This window comes from Bos javanicus, chromosome 22, assembly GCF_032452875.1.
Source record: "Bos javanicus breed banteng chromosome 22, ARS-OSU_banteng_1.0, whole genome shotgun sequence".
NCBI classification, from domain to species: domain Eukaryota; kingdom Metazoa; phylum Chordata; class Mammalia; order Artiodactyla; family Bovidae; genus Bos; species Bos javanicus.
In genome coordinates, this window is record NC_083889.1 from 52,370,723 (window position 1) to 52,385,148 (window position 14,426).

The window sequence follows — 14,426 nt, forward strand, 5'->3', positions numbered from 1 at the left end:
TCGAAGGCCCGTCACGGTACTGGGCGGCAGACCTCCACGCTGGGAGCTTGCAGGATCAGCTGCTCCAGAGGACAAAGACACTGCTCCCCCAGCTGAACTGGACAGTGAGCGTGGAGATCTGGCCTCGGTTCTTGACAATACTATCGGTTAGTTGATAAATCAGGTCAGTTGCTCAGACCTTTTGAGATCATTTCTTTATGCTAAAATGAGCCACGTTACCTGGAAGTAACAGGCACAAGGGCCTGAGCATGGAGGTTACTTACTGAGAGGCCCGAGCGAGAATCAACAGTGCTGGTGGGGGAATGTGGGTGACATACCCTTCCAAAAACTTCTAATTGTCATCCGAGAGTGTAACCATCACCCCCTGGATGAGACTCGCCAACAGCTGACTTTAGGAAGAGTGTGAATGCAGAGTTTCCTAAGACCCACCGCCACAGTAACCAGCGTGTAGTCTCAGGAAGACAGATGTGGAACGTGGCTCCATCCGGGGAAGTGGAAACTGCACACAGGGGCCCGGTTCTCACACATGGGCGAGCCTATGAACCACGGCGGAGACTTGTCTGCATAAGGACCTGAGCTGCACTTCAGTCCAAGGGAACCAGTCTCTGGGGAGGGGTCAATCTGTGGTTTAAAAACTTTCCAGTGACTTCTACGTGCACCAAAGCTAAGTACCTCCGGCTTGGAGTATAAAAAAAAAGAGCTGGGTGTTTTGGTTCCAGGCACTCACAGGCCAGTCACATTCTGCTGAGGAACTCTTGTGGAGTTTTAGGGCAGGGAGTGAAGAAAAGTGGGGAGATCCAAGAAAGGGGTGATCTGGACAGGAGCAAACATGCAACATGTTCATGAAGTTTTTTGCGTATTTTTTCATCGGAACCCATTCTTATAAAATACACACACGTCTCTTTGAAAACTACATCTGCCATCCAGTTGGGCTTTTTTCTTATTTCCACAGAAACGTTTTCACTTTGTCCAATATTTTTTCACTGAATTACAATAAAAATATGATTTACCTCTAATTAAAAATAAATAAATAAATCAGGGAAGGGCAAGAAGATATTAGGAGTGTACTCTTTATTTCTCTTTGGTTTCTTAACACAAAAGACATGCGTTCTATAAATAAAAGGAATGAAGGTTTTCTGGGAAACAATAAATTGGGGGGAGGGAGAGTCAGAATTCCTACCTACTCACATCTCTGTGGCCAAGTCAAAAGGCTGGTCTTCAGCTCCCATCCTGGCTTTGCTCTCAGATGAAACCCAGAAGAGAAGGCTCCTTGTGTTATTACCTAAGGGGAAATACCCAAGGACAGCTGAGGCCACAGCCCTCTGCTCAGAGCTGGGCTGGACCCCAAGGCTTACTGTTCACAGTGTCTGTCCCACATCCCTTCCACAGTATCTCTGGGTGATGTCTTTTCATGGTTTTCCTGGAAAGGCTCCAACACCAAAGGGTCAGACCAGCCACCTGTGAAAAGTTATGACCGTCGGACCGAGGAACCTACTGTGGAGAGCGTGAAATGTTGGTGTCGGCTCGCTTGTGCTCAGAACCCAAGTCAAAGCACTGGCTCCACCTTACTTGGAAACACTGAGCCCAGGTGCGGCAGTGTAACTCCGCCCCGGGGAAGTGGGGGTAGGCATAGGAAGGTCACCGCAAGATTGGCAGATGGTGGGAAACTGAGCTCTCAACCCCGATGGCAAAATCTGGGTCAGCATCCTAAGGACCTGGCGAGGCCCCCTTGCTGATTCTTAACACATTCACAACTCAGGCTTGTCAGTGCTGTTGCAAAGTCACAAAAGGAAGGGGCTTATAATAAGAAGATGTGCATCGGAAACTCCTCTCTTAACAGGAAACACGGACCCCACCCTCCTTCCAAGTCTACCTTGAGAGGCAAACAGGGAGTGAGAAACGCTGGAGCTCCACCGTGAGCCTGGGCTTAAACTGGATCAGACTGTTTAGTCTTTTAAAATAAAAACATCATTTTCGGGTGCTTTTAGCAAAGGCCCAGCTCCACCTAAGTGGCAGGTGTCAAAGGTACTTCCTCTGGAAACGTGGCGATTGCACACACTGGTAAGCCTCCTGGTCCCAGGGTAGGAGAGATGTCTCAGAATGCCACATTGTGCCTTTCTGAATGGGCTTCCAGGACACCCGGGCAGATGCGGCGATGGGCAGGAGACCAACCAAGTAGAGACTGGGACCCTGAGACCCAATCTCGCGTTGGAAACGTATCCTCTCTTAAGTCTCTACTGGAAGCATTTTAGGAAAACCTGATTTTTGGCAGCAGCAGTTGAGGAACAGCTCCCCTGCCCAGCGCACCGATCACAGAAGTGTCCTCCCGTCGGTTTTCTGCTGTGCAACGTCAAGGTCCTATCCAGGGAGGACGAAGGAGGAGCGTGGAGTCTCTTCAAGAGGTCGTTTGCTAAGATCATAGGAAGAAATATAAAATCTGTTCTTTGCAGCAGCAAGAGATTCTTTCGGCTTTTACTTCCTTGGGTCGTAAAGCCGGCTTTGTGAGAGTGTAAAGGTCCACCTTGCTGGTCGGTCTGCCAAGGGCTGGAGGGGAGGCCAGACCCCTGGAGTTGGCGAGTGGATGGGGGAGCAGCCGACTGGCGGGGGAGAGGCGGCGGCTGGACCAAGCCAGCCCTGGGCTGGTGGAACGACCAAGTCCCTGGTTAGGTTCTCGAGGTACGAACGGTCGACGTGCCCCAGTAGCGTCACGAAGAGGAAAACTATCCGAGGAGGACAGGTGGGCAAATGAGCATCTGGCCAGACCTGCTGCTTCCTGCCGGCCAAGGGAGGGAGGGGTGCGGGGGGGCGGCGCTCTGCACGGGCTCCACGGTGGCAGCGGGAGGGGGCCACCGGGCACACGGAGCCCCGGCGATGAGCTGGGAGCTCCCACCTAGAAAGGCGGCGATAACTCAGCCAACTCGCTAAGCCTACGATTAAGAGAGTCCTCTGACAGTGGGTGTGGAGACAAACCCCGTGAGCACCGTGCTACAGGACTGGGTAAGAGTGCACTGGTTCCAGACGCGCGGAGGGGCTCAGAGGGAACCCCGCGTGCCCTGCGAGGCCTCGGGACCCTGGGATCCGAAGAATGTGGGAGCAGATACCACCCTTTTCATGGCGGGTGGCGGTTTTCCATTTAAACACGTAACTGCCTTTAGTGTCTTTTATGTTTTCTTCTTGCAAAAAAAAAAAAGCTCACTTGAAAAAAGTATTCTTCCTTCCAGTTTCTTTCAAGTGTTGCTTTAACTTTCCTTCAGTTTCTTTCAAGTTATCTTTTTTTTTTTTCCTTCTCCCTCGGTTTCTCTCGAATAAGATGAAAAAGACCTCATGGCAATCCCAAAATTAGACACAGGAAAAGCTTCTGTTCTCCCTGCTTGCTCAGCAATGTAGACAAGAATCCTCGGGGCCCTTGGATGGAAAGAGGCACAGGGGCCCGTGTGCAGCTGGCCCTGCCATGCTGCAGGCTCGAAGTGAGGACCTCTGGCCTGTGTCCCTCTCCCCCGGCCACATCCCACAGTTTCCAGTGGCCTCGGCCACTGCAGCTGCCCCATCGCAAACTGGCCACGATACGGCTGGTGTGCGGTAGGCGAGGACTGTCAAGATGGAAAGCCCTCTGCAGAGGGGCGGCCCACGGAGCTACGGCAGCTTGGAGGTGGGCTTGGATGGAGCCCGTGGATGTGTGGACCGGCCGAGCCGCTCCGTCACCGGCTGGCGGCGGGACCCACAGGGGCTCTGTCCCCCGCTGTGTATCCTGGTCACCCAGGCCTGAAGATCACAAGGGCTGCACAGCCAGGGAGGACTCAAGCACCTGAAACCCTGGACCTCCGGCGAGCTCCCGTTTCACCCTGTCGTCTGGCCAGCACCTCTCCCCAGGGGGACGGTCCCTGGGAGGGAGTGCTGCCCGTGTTTGTACCAGATCCCTGCCCCACCACGGCCCACCCCTGCGCCTTAGATGGTGAGCAGAGGGATGCAGCCCACACCGACCCCGCCCTCGTGACAGGCCATGGGGGCCATGAACGTCCAGCGGTCCGTGTCTGGGTCGTACATCTCCACCGAGCTCAGGTTGGACTGTCCGTCATAGCCCCCTACAGCGTAGAGCCGCCCGCAGCTGGCCACCAGGGAGACCCGGCTCCGGCGCGTGAGCATGGGCACGATCAGGCACCACTGGTCCGCCACTGAGCTGTACACCTCGGCGATGCTGAGGAAGCCCGAGCCGTCGTAGCCCCCGCACACGAACATCTTGCTTCCCAGGGAGGCGGCCCCGTGGCGGCAGCGCTTGTTGAGCATGCTGGCCGCCGGGTGCCACGTGGCCGTGTGGTGGTTGTAGTGCTCCACCTGCAGCAGGGAGAGGGGCGGTCAGGCCCAGGCTCGGCCGCCGGCGGCCCGGCTGCCCTCAGCGCCCGGGGAGAGGCTCGGGGGACGAGGAGCTCTGCCGGGCTGGGCCCTGGCCCCCAGGCCCACGTTCCTCAGCTGCACACGGGCTTGTGAGATGACAGGGATGGGCGACAGGGAGACGGCCTGACCTCACCAGCTCTGTCTACACCCACAGAAAGAAATCGAAGAGCTGCCCGTGATGCGCTCGCTCTGTGTGGTGACAGAGCAGCGGGAGTGCGGGGTCTCCCGAGATCCCCACTGTGTGCTCCCCCGCAGCCCTGGTGGATGGTGGAATGACACTCAATGGCTCTGGAGCTCTTTTTAAAATAAATGCAATTTCAAGTCAAATGGCCAGAAGAATGCAACTGTCTGAAAGTTCCCACTCTGTCTATGATTGCACTTCCTCTGGGCAGGAATTTCAGCAGGTCTCATGCGCTGCTCACTGAGGAATTGACCAGGGTGGGGGTGAGAATGCTAAGGCCACACTCTAACCCTCTCTGTGCACATGGGTTCCCACACTCGGAGGCGGCATTTCAGAGCACATGGCAGATGGCCTGAGGCCCCAAGATGACACTTTCCCTAGCAGTGGCCAGGCTGAGCCTTTTTCCAAAGAATGTCCTTTCAAAATAACACTCGCAGGTAAAGGGAGCGTAGGTGCCCTTAGCCCAGGAGGAACCCAGACTCACGCTGCTGAAGATCTGCAAACCGTCGTGGCCGCCCGACACGTAGATCCTGCCCTCAAAGACTGTAACCCCCGCAGCACTGCGGTTCGAGCTCATCGGGGTCACCACTGTCCACCTTCAGGAAAGAGGCAAAGGAGAAAGGGAGCCATGAGATCTGGGGATCCTGCCCTCCCAAGACAGCAGAGGATCTGGAGGAGCTGTGCTGTGTTCTGTCCTACCCTGGACGATCCCTCCAATTCTTATGGCCTCCTCCACCATCTCTGCTCAGGTCACTCTGGCTGCCGCCCTTCGCTTAAGCTTCAGGCCCACACACTCAAAGTCAGGACGCCCAAGCAAGGCCTTCTGACAAATCTGCTCCTCCCTGATAGCTCTGGTCTTGTGAATGGGACCACCAGCCATCTAGCTGCTAGATTTACAGTTTCGGAAGTTTTTAAGACCACTTCTCCATCATCAACATTCTGTGGTCACCATATCTCCGCTGGTTTGCCTCCTGGTCATTGCTTGTCCGCATTTCACTTCCGTTGCGCTGGCTGTGGCCTCCTGTGGGACCATTGCCACTGCCTGCTTTTGGGGCTGGCTTTCAGATCATTCCCATCCCCCCTGGGCACGGAATGTCCTCTGACAACTCCTATTTCCTCTAAGGCGACTCCAAGTTCCTTAACGTGCTTCTTTGCCACTGGGTCCTCATCCTCTTTCCAGCTGTGCCTTCTGCCATGTGCCACCCACACCTGCTCCTCAACCTCACACAGCAGCTCTTTCTTATCTGCAAGCCTCTCTCCCTGCTGTCTCTTCTCCTGGGATGTGCATTTCCCCTCAGAAGGTATCTCTGCAACCTGACTCTGCCCCCTCAGCCGTGGGAAGATGGAAGCCCTCCCCACTCTGTACCCAAGAGCTCTAGACACAGGCCCCCAGAGGAAGACCACCACTGTGTGCACTGGCCCCGGCAGACGAGGTGCTGCTTAACCATCTTAGAAATCCTGCTCGCTGCCTGACACTTAATAGGTTGGTTAAGCGTGTGGAATAAAGGCTTAAACGCTCTGTGATGGATCCAATGTGTTTATACTGTAGGATTCAAATACTGAATACAAGCAGATTAAAATACTGAAATGAAAAGCTTGGGCTAACCTTGCTGGTGTTTTTCAAAGAGTGTTCCGCAAAATGAGACCACAGGATGGTGACAGATACAGTGAAATTAAAGAGGTTTCTCTACTGCAGAATTTTTCAGTCTTTTAAAATGCTAATATGTGTTATGGGAAGACGAGGCCTCTGGTGGTACAGACATCAATGTTTCCCAAGCTTCTTTAATTTAATGTATAATTTTTTCCCCCCAAATCATATATTACCCATTCTGGAAAGTGCTATTCATCTATTTCCCATGCCCTTTCACATGCATTTCCATTAAAATGAGTTGATTTATTTAAGTGGTACAGAGCATTAACAGGTGTTTCCAAGTACCTATGCAGACTATTTATTTTTTAAATTTAATTATTCATTCATTTAATCAAAGGTTATTAAATACCTATTACATGCAAGGAAGTACAGGTGGTAGACTTCCCTGGTGGTTCAGACAGTAAAGAATCTGCCTGGATTCTTTACTGAATGCAGGAGACCAGGGTTTGATCCCTGGGTTGGGAAAACATCCCGGAGAAGGGAACAGCAATCCACTCCAGTATTCTTGCCTGGAGAATTTCATGGACAGAGGAGACTGAAGGGCTGTAGTCTATGGGGTTGCGAAGAGTCAGATACAACTGAGCAACTAACATACGCCACAGGGGCTGAACAGGAGAAATCTTCCTTAACCTCGAGAAGCATGAGGAGAGCACTTTTGATCTTCATACTCTAACAAGCTCCAATGCCCCAGGGGAGCTGGACTCCTTACTTGTCTGTCTCAGGTGAGTAGGTCTCCACAGAGCTGAGAGAAGAGTTGCCATCATAGCCACCACAGACGTAGATCTGTCCGTCCAGCACGACCGTCCCCATGGCACTGAAACAGACACAGCTGTTATCCCGAGGGCTTCAGACTTCCCGAGGCAACCTCTCACGTGCAGAGAAGTAAGCTGAGCCCCAAACTGCCTCCTTCTAGAACAGACCTAAATCCCAGGTATGTGCTTAAGCAACGGTGTAAAATGGAAACGGAACCGCCCTGGGGTTCCTCTTGCCTCCTGCCCGGGGTGCCTCCTCCACCTCCTTCTCAGCCCTTGATATGCTCTTCTGCCCTGCCGTGCTCAGGGTAGGATTCACCTTTAAGGCCTAGGTCAAATTCCTCCCTATGCTCCTCCAGAAGCCATCCTGGATTCCTCAGCAAGAATGAGTCCCTCCCGACCCCGCCCTCCCAGCGCAGCTCCTTTCTCACAGCTGTCCGTCACCCATTCGTCCAGCACACCAGACCTTCACCAGGCATACCGTCCAGGGCACCGGGTCTAGAGAGCCGAGCGAGCCAAAGGCCCTGCCCAGAGGGGTACCAGACATCGACCCGCCATCTCTTGACAAGTGGGGACCTCCTGGAAGACAGGGGTCCTCACAGTGAGACCCTGACACTGCTGAGTGTGGTGCTTTGTAAGGAACAATCCCTTAACATGTGGGTGACTGTGATCTCCCCACACATTTCACTGTAAGGTATGGCAGACATCTTTTTGTTACATACATGGCCCTGCATGTCCCCTAACTTGTCTGAGGGGTCAGGCAACAGCTCCTGTTTATTTCACACCCACTGCACACAGCAGGTGCTCTCTACTTGCTATTTCACACCCTCAGCGATCCCATGGGAGGCATCACCATCACCCCTGCAGAGATGGGCAGCTGTGGCTTGAGGAGGCCAGGCGATCCTCTCAGGGCTGCCCAGAGGGCCTGTCTCCCACACTGTTCATCGTGCCAAGCTCTCCTAATATCAAAGAAGCAGGGATCTGGTGTAATCATACAGTCTTCTGGTCTACACAAAGCCTCATGAAAATGAAACATGAGTGCCAAGCTGCCCGATTCACTGTGTTCAGACCTGATGCTGAAGAAGATTAAAAGCGAATCTTGGTGTCTAACAAACAGTAAAATAAAGGATGCCAGGTTTTACAGCCCCCTTTCTAATGTACACAGCAAATCACAGTGATCCACGTGACATCCCTTAGTCAGCCTGAAAGAGGACAGGACTTGCCTGAGGAGAGGACTGTGGGAAGGTCACAAACTCACTAGACATGTTACTGTCCTTCTAGAAGTAGGCAAAAGTAACAACTGTGGAATTGAACAAAAATGTAAGAAGGACTGAGAGGTGCCACAAAACCATGTGACATTACCTTTTAATGAAATGGTAAAGACAGTGTGAAGAGACAAGGGGAACTACCGCACAACTGCACTCATCTCACACACTAGCAAAGCAATGCTCAAAATTCTCCAAGCCAGGCTTCAACAGTACGTAAACTGTGGACTTCCAGATGTCCGAGGTGGATTTAGGAAAGACAGAGGATCCAGAGATCAAATTGCCAACATCTGTTGGCTCATAGAAAAAGCAAGGCAATTCCAGAAAAACATCTACTTCTGCTTTATTGATTATCCCAAAGCTTTGGACTGTGTAGATCACAACAAACTGTGGAAAATTCTTCAAGACACGGGAATACCAGACCACCTGACCTGCCTCCTGAGAAATCTGAATGTGGGTCAAGAAGCAACAGTTAGAACTGGACATGAAACAACAGCCTGGTGCCAAATTGGGGAAGGAGTACATCAATGCTGTATACTGTCACCCTTATTTAACTTATATACAGAGTACATCATGTGAAATGTTGGGCTGGATGAAGCACAAGCTGGAATCAAGATTGCTGGGAGAAATATCAATAACCTCACATATGCAGATGATACCACCCTTACGGCAGAAAGCAAAGAAGAACTGAAGAGCCTCTTGATAAAAGTGTAAGAGGAGAGTGAAAAAGCTTGCTTAAATCTCAACATTCAAAAAACTGAGATCATGGCATCTGGTCCCATCACTTCTTGGACAATAGAAGGGGAAACAATGGAAACAGTGACAGACTTTATTTTCTTGGGCTCCAAAATCACTGTAGATGGTGATTGCAGCCATGAAATTAAAAGACACTTGTTCCTTGGAAGAAAAGGTATGACCAACCTCAGTTCAGTCGCTCAATCATGTCCGACTCTTTGCGACCCCATGAGCTGCAGCACACCAGGCCTCCCTGTCCATCACCAACTCCCGGAGCCTACCCAAACTCATGTCCATTGAGTCAGCGATGCCATACAACCATCTTATCCTCTGTCATCCCCTTCTCCTCCTGCCCTCAATCTTTTCCAGCATCAGGGTCTTTTCCAATGAGTCAGCTTTTGGCATCAGGTGGCCAAAGTATTGGATGCTTTAGCATTAGTCCTTCCAATGAATATTCAGGACTGATTTCTTTTTTTTTTTTCGTTTCATACATGATATTTTACATGTTTCAATGCCATTCTCCCAAATCTTCCCACCCTCTCCCTCTCCCACAGAGTCCATAAGACTGATTTCTTTTAGAACTGACTGGTTGGATCTCCTTGCAGTCCAAGGGACTCTCAAGAGTCTTCTCCAACACCACAGTTCAAAAGCATCAATTCTTTGGCGCTCAGCTTTCTTCACAGTCCAACTCTCACATCCATACATGACCACTGGAAAAACCATAGCCTTGACTAGATGGACCTTTGTTGGCAAAGTAATGTCTCTGCTTTTGATAATGCTGTCTAGGTTGGTCATAACTTTCCTTCCAAGGAGTAAGCGTCTTTTAATTTCATAGTTGCAGTCACCATCTGCAGTGATTTTGGGGCCTCCAAAAAACCGTGGGGGCTCTCCACTGTTTCCCCATCTATTTGCCATGAACTGATGGGAAACAGTGGAAACAGTGTCAGATTTTATTTTTGGGGCTCCAAAATCACTGCAGATGGTGACTGCAGCCATGAAATTAAAAGACGCGTACTCCTTGGAAGAAAAGTTATGATCAACCTAGACAGCATATTCTGGAGAAGGCAATGGCACCCCATTCCAGTACTCTTGCCTGGAAAATCCCATGGACGGAGGAGCCTGGTGGGCTGCAGTCCATGGGGTCACTAGAGTCGGACACGACTCAGCGACTTCACTTTCACTCTTCACTTTAATGCACTGGAGAAGGAAATGGCAACCCACTCCAGTGTTCTTGCCTGGAGAATCCCAGGGACAGGGGAGCCTGGTGGGCTGCTGTCTGTGGGGTCGCACAGAGTCAGACACGACTAAAGTGACTTAGTAGTAGTAGTAGTAGACAGCATATTAAAAAGCAGAGACATTACTTTGCCAACAAATGTCCATCTAGTCAAGGCTATGGTTTTTCCAGTAGTCATGTATGGATGTGAGTTGGACTGTGAAGAAAGCTGAGCGCCAAAGAATTGATGCTTTTGAACTGTGGTGTTGGAGAAGACTCTTGAGAGTCCCTTGGACTGTAAGGAGATCCAACCAGTCCATTCTAAAGGAGATCAGCTTTGGGTGCTCTTTGGAAGGAATGATGCTAAAGCTGAAACTCCAGTACTTTGGCCACCTCATGCAAAGAGTTAACTCATTGGAAAAGACTCTGATGCTGGGAGGGATTGGGGGCAGGAGGAGAAGGGGATGACAGAGGATGAGATGGCTGGATGGCATCACTGACTCGATGGACGTGAGTCTGAGTGAACTCTGGGAGTTGATGATGGACAGGGAGGCCTGGCGTGCTGCGATTCATGGGGTTGCAAAGAGTCGGACACGACTGAGTGACTGAACTGAACTGAACTGATGGGACCAGATGCCATGATCTTAGTTTTCTGAATGTTGAGCTTTAAGCCAACTTTTTCACTCTCCTCTTTCACTTTTATCAAGAGGTTCTTTAGTTCTTCTTCATTTTGTGTCATGAGGGTGGTGTCATCTACATATCTGAGATTATTGATATGACAAACCTAGACAGCATATTAAAAGCAGAGACATTATTTTGCCGAGAAAGGTCCATCTAGTCAGAGCTATGGTTTTTCCAGTAGTCATGTATGGATGTGAGAGCTAGACTATAAAGAGAGCTGAGTGTCAAAGAATTGATGCTTTTGAACTGTGGTGTTGGAGAAGACTCTTGAGAGTCCCTTGGACTGCAAGGAGATCCAACCAGTCCATCCTAAAGGAAAGCAGTCCTGAATATTCATTGGAAGGACTGATGCTAAAGCTGAAACTCCAATACTTTGGCCACCTGATGCGAAGAACTAACTCATTTGAAAAGACCCTGATGCTGGGAAAGACTGAAGGCAGGAGCAGAAGGGGGAGACAGGTTGAGATGGTTGGATGGCATCAGCGACTCAATGGACATGAGTCTGAGCAAGCTCGGGGAATTGGTGATGGACAGGGAGGCCTGGCGTGCTACAGTCCATGGGGTCGCAAAGAGTTGGACACAACTGAGCGACTAAACTGAACTGAACTGACCGCTGTGGACTGGAACAGTCATGGGATAGGGCTCTGGGCAAGGAGCCTGCAGGACTAGAGGAGGGCAGGGAACAACGGTAGAAAGGAGGCTGTCACCAGCCAGCAGGAGAGAAGGCATGTGGTTCATCAGGGGAGAAGTGACCATGCACATTTTAAGGCAGTTTGTCACTTCAGGGGGATGCAATGGAGCTGGGCCTGTGCGCCTAATAACCACAGTGAGAGAAGGTGCCACCCGGCGGGCTCCTCCCAGACAGCATTCCAGACCTTGTGACGTCGAAGCTAGCAAGCAGCCCAGAGCAGACACGCAACGAAAAACAACTCATGGCCATTAAAGTGAAAAAGGCCCTCCTGATGGGGGATATTGAGCAGTGAGTCACTTGAGGCCATAGAAAGCTGCAAAGGACCGAAGGAGCCAGAAGGGGAAGCCCCGAGGCAGAGGCAGGAGGAGAAGGAACCACTAGAGGACAGATCTTTTCTACATATATTTTCTTCCAAAAACGAAGCTCTTTGGCCTTTTGTGAATCTCACTGATACAAAGGCAGGTTCCTCCCTGCTCGAGGTCACACACAGACACAACTGAATGAGGACAACGTGTATCATGGCTGTGACACTTCCATGTGGCAAAGGACTTCCACGCTGAAACATGACTCCTCTTCCTCACACACACGGTGACTGGCATCTCTCTCTTTTTTCACGAGCTTACGAGGACAAAACCCAAATCACAGCCAGACAAAGGGGTCTGTGAGGCAAATACTCAGGCCACAGAATTACAAAAGTAGACAAGGCCCTTAAAGGGCAGCTGGTCCAGGGCTTTTCAAAAATAATATCATCTTAACTTTTTCCTCCCAAAGTTGGGCATATGTCCAGGAGGCGCAATACATAAAAAGGATCAACGCAGAACCGTTCTGGTTAAACGAACAGGGCACCTTGGATGTCCTCTCATCTCTCGTCTTACTCAGGAAACGTGGGCAGAAGCAGACAAGTGGCTGGAAGGCGTTAGGAGACACAAGCTTGGTCCACCTCACAGCCAGCTGTGTGCTCAGGCCTGGGGACCGTGTGGAGCCCCCAGGTAAAGAGCACTGCTGTGCTCCACAAAGCCCCTGCCAGTGAAAGCATGTGGGGCAGGGATCCTGGGGGGAAAGAGAGCATAGGGAGGAATTCCCTCCAACTCCCTCGTGTGACTGACAGAAGTTAAATCCTCCTTACTCTTCAGCTTTCAAACTGTGGTCCCGGCACCTCTTTGCCGAAACCTTCCCGATGTTCCAGCCCAGCTTCTTTCCCTCCTTGCGTCTTCCATAATAAAAACCTTCAGTCCTTATCTGGCACTTAAGTTACAGTACAATGTCCACACGCCCCTGTGTCATCTCCCCAGGTTCCTCAAAGGACAAGGCAGGGGTTTTACCACAAGCAGACGGGGGTGCTGGCTCCCAGGAGGTACGGGCAGCGGCTGCAGGGATCCCCAGGCCGAAGCCTGAGTTTGTTTTACTTCGTGTCCTGCTGATCTAGGATGGCGCCACCATCCTAGACCATGGGGTCCCAAAGAGTGACGCAGGACGTGCAGCCTGCTCCCGGAATACCTTCTCTTGCTGTTCATGCTCCTCACTCGAGTCCACGTGTCCGTCTCCGGGTTGTAGACCTCCACGGTGCTCAGCCGCAGCTGGCCGTCGTACCCGCCGATGGCGTAGAGGAGCCCATTCACCACGGCCACGCCGACGCGGCTGCGGGCTGTGCTCATGGGATGGCACTTCTCCCAGCGGTTGGCGACGGGGTCAAACACTTCCACCACATTCAGGGAGTCACCTGCATAAAAATTTGCTACTCAAATTAAAACAAATGAGACCGCTCGTTTAGATCACGGCTGCTGGGCAATGATTACATGGCATGTTCGACTTGATCTTATCAGCTCTTCCCACACAATCACTCAAGGCTGGAGGGCCCCCTGTGGAACTGGAGCCGGGGATAACCTCAAACCTAATTCTTTAAGGGAAATCAGAAGCAGACTGGAGGCGCTTGTTTCCTTTCTAGATAGGGCGCTTTTAAGTGGCAAGAAGGTTCTTCACCTGCTGAAAGGCAAAGGTGAAGGCAAATGGGGTCCACTATTTCCCCGACCCGGGCGGCATGCCCACAGAGCAGGGCATAGCTCCAGTGCGACTGTTGCTTCCTAGCAGGGGGCCCTGGGCAAGCTGCTTGGCATCCCCATCTTCTGTTCTCACACGTGAGATCATTTCCAGGGCAGAGTTCCCACGAGGATTACATGACAGAACACCTAGCTCAACCAATGGTAACCACGGCAGCAGGAGTAACTCCAACCCCACCATTTTCACTATTGTTGTTGTTTTTTTTTTTTAAAAGATCAAATAAAATAACCCCCTCCCTGTTTTCTTCTGTTTTGGGACACTCAGCACCTGCCATGCTCTACGTTCACTAGTTGAGGACTTACCTTTTCCAGGTCATATGGTTAACAAGCAGCAGAGGCCAGGACCCATCTCCCCATGAAGTTTCAATCAAAAGCAAAACTGTCCAGGACTGCCCACCAGCTCCCCACCTCCCATCAGCCTGGCGGCCTCTGAAGAGGCCAGGCCTTCACATCCTAGGTGACAACTCCCTGTGCCTCTGCACTGCAAGGACTCAGCAGTCTCCACTGCCCTCTCCTAGAGTACTCCCGCCCGACAGTGACACCTGGGGTGGGCAGGAGGGGCCCGGGCTCCAGGGAGCGTTCCTGAGAGCCTGACTGTATGACACAGGAGTGCCAAGAGCACGAGGACTATAAGGCACGTGTATTTCACTAGAGGCTAAGAGTCCAAGAGTGAAAAGTACTGACAGTGCAGACCCTGTGTACTTGGAGAATTTGGCTTCTTACACGGTGACATCTCAGAGTCTAAGCCCAGAGGGCCACACGACCCGATGTGATTAGCCTGGTAACAGAATTGGGTCTCTGATTATAT

The 14,426-nt window shown here is 51.4% G+C and overlaps 1 protein-coding gene across 4 annotated transcripts in view; it reads right to left on the minus strand.

The window, feature by feature from the left end:
- Positions 1 to 1,054: 1,054 nt before the first annotated feature.
- Positions 1,055 to 14,426, minus strand: part of KLHL18 (kelch like family member 18) — a 51,335-nt gene continuing 37,963 nt past the window's right edge. For 3 of the 4 annotated variants that reach the window (XM_061396981.1, XM_061396984.1, XM_061396983.1), the window contains 4 exons: positions 13,059 to 13,296; positions 6,934 to 7,038; positions 5,058 to 5,169; positions 1,055 to 4,332 (listed from right to left, as the gene is read on the minus strand). In XM_061396981.1, coding sequence (XP_061252965.1) covers positions 3,946 to 4,332; positions 5,058 to 5,169; positions 6,934 to 7,038; positions 13,059 to 13,296 — 842 coding nt within the window. In that variant the 3' untranslated portion in view covers positions 1,055 to 3,945. The remainder of the gene's footprint in view (positions 4,333 to 5,057; positions 5,170 to 6,933; positions 7,039 to 13,058; positions 13,297 to 14,426) is intronic. The other variant, XM_061396982.1, reaches the window with a different exon arrangement.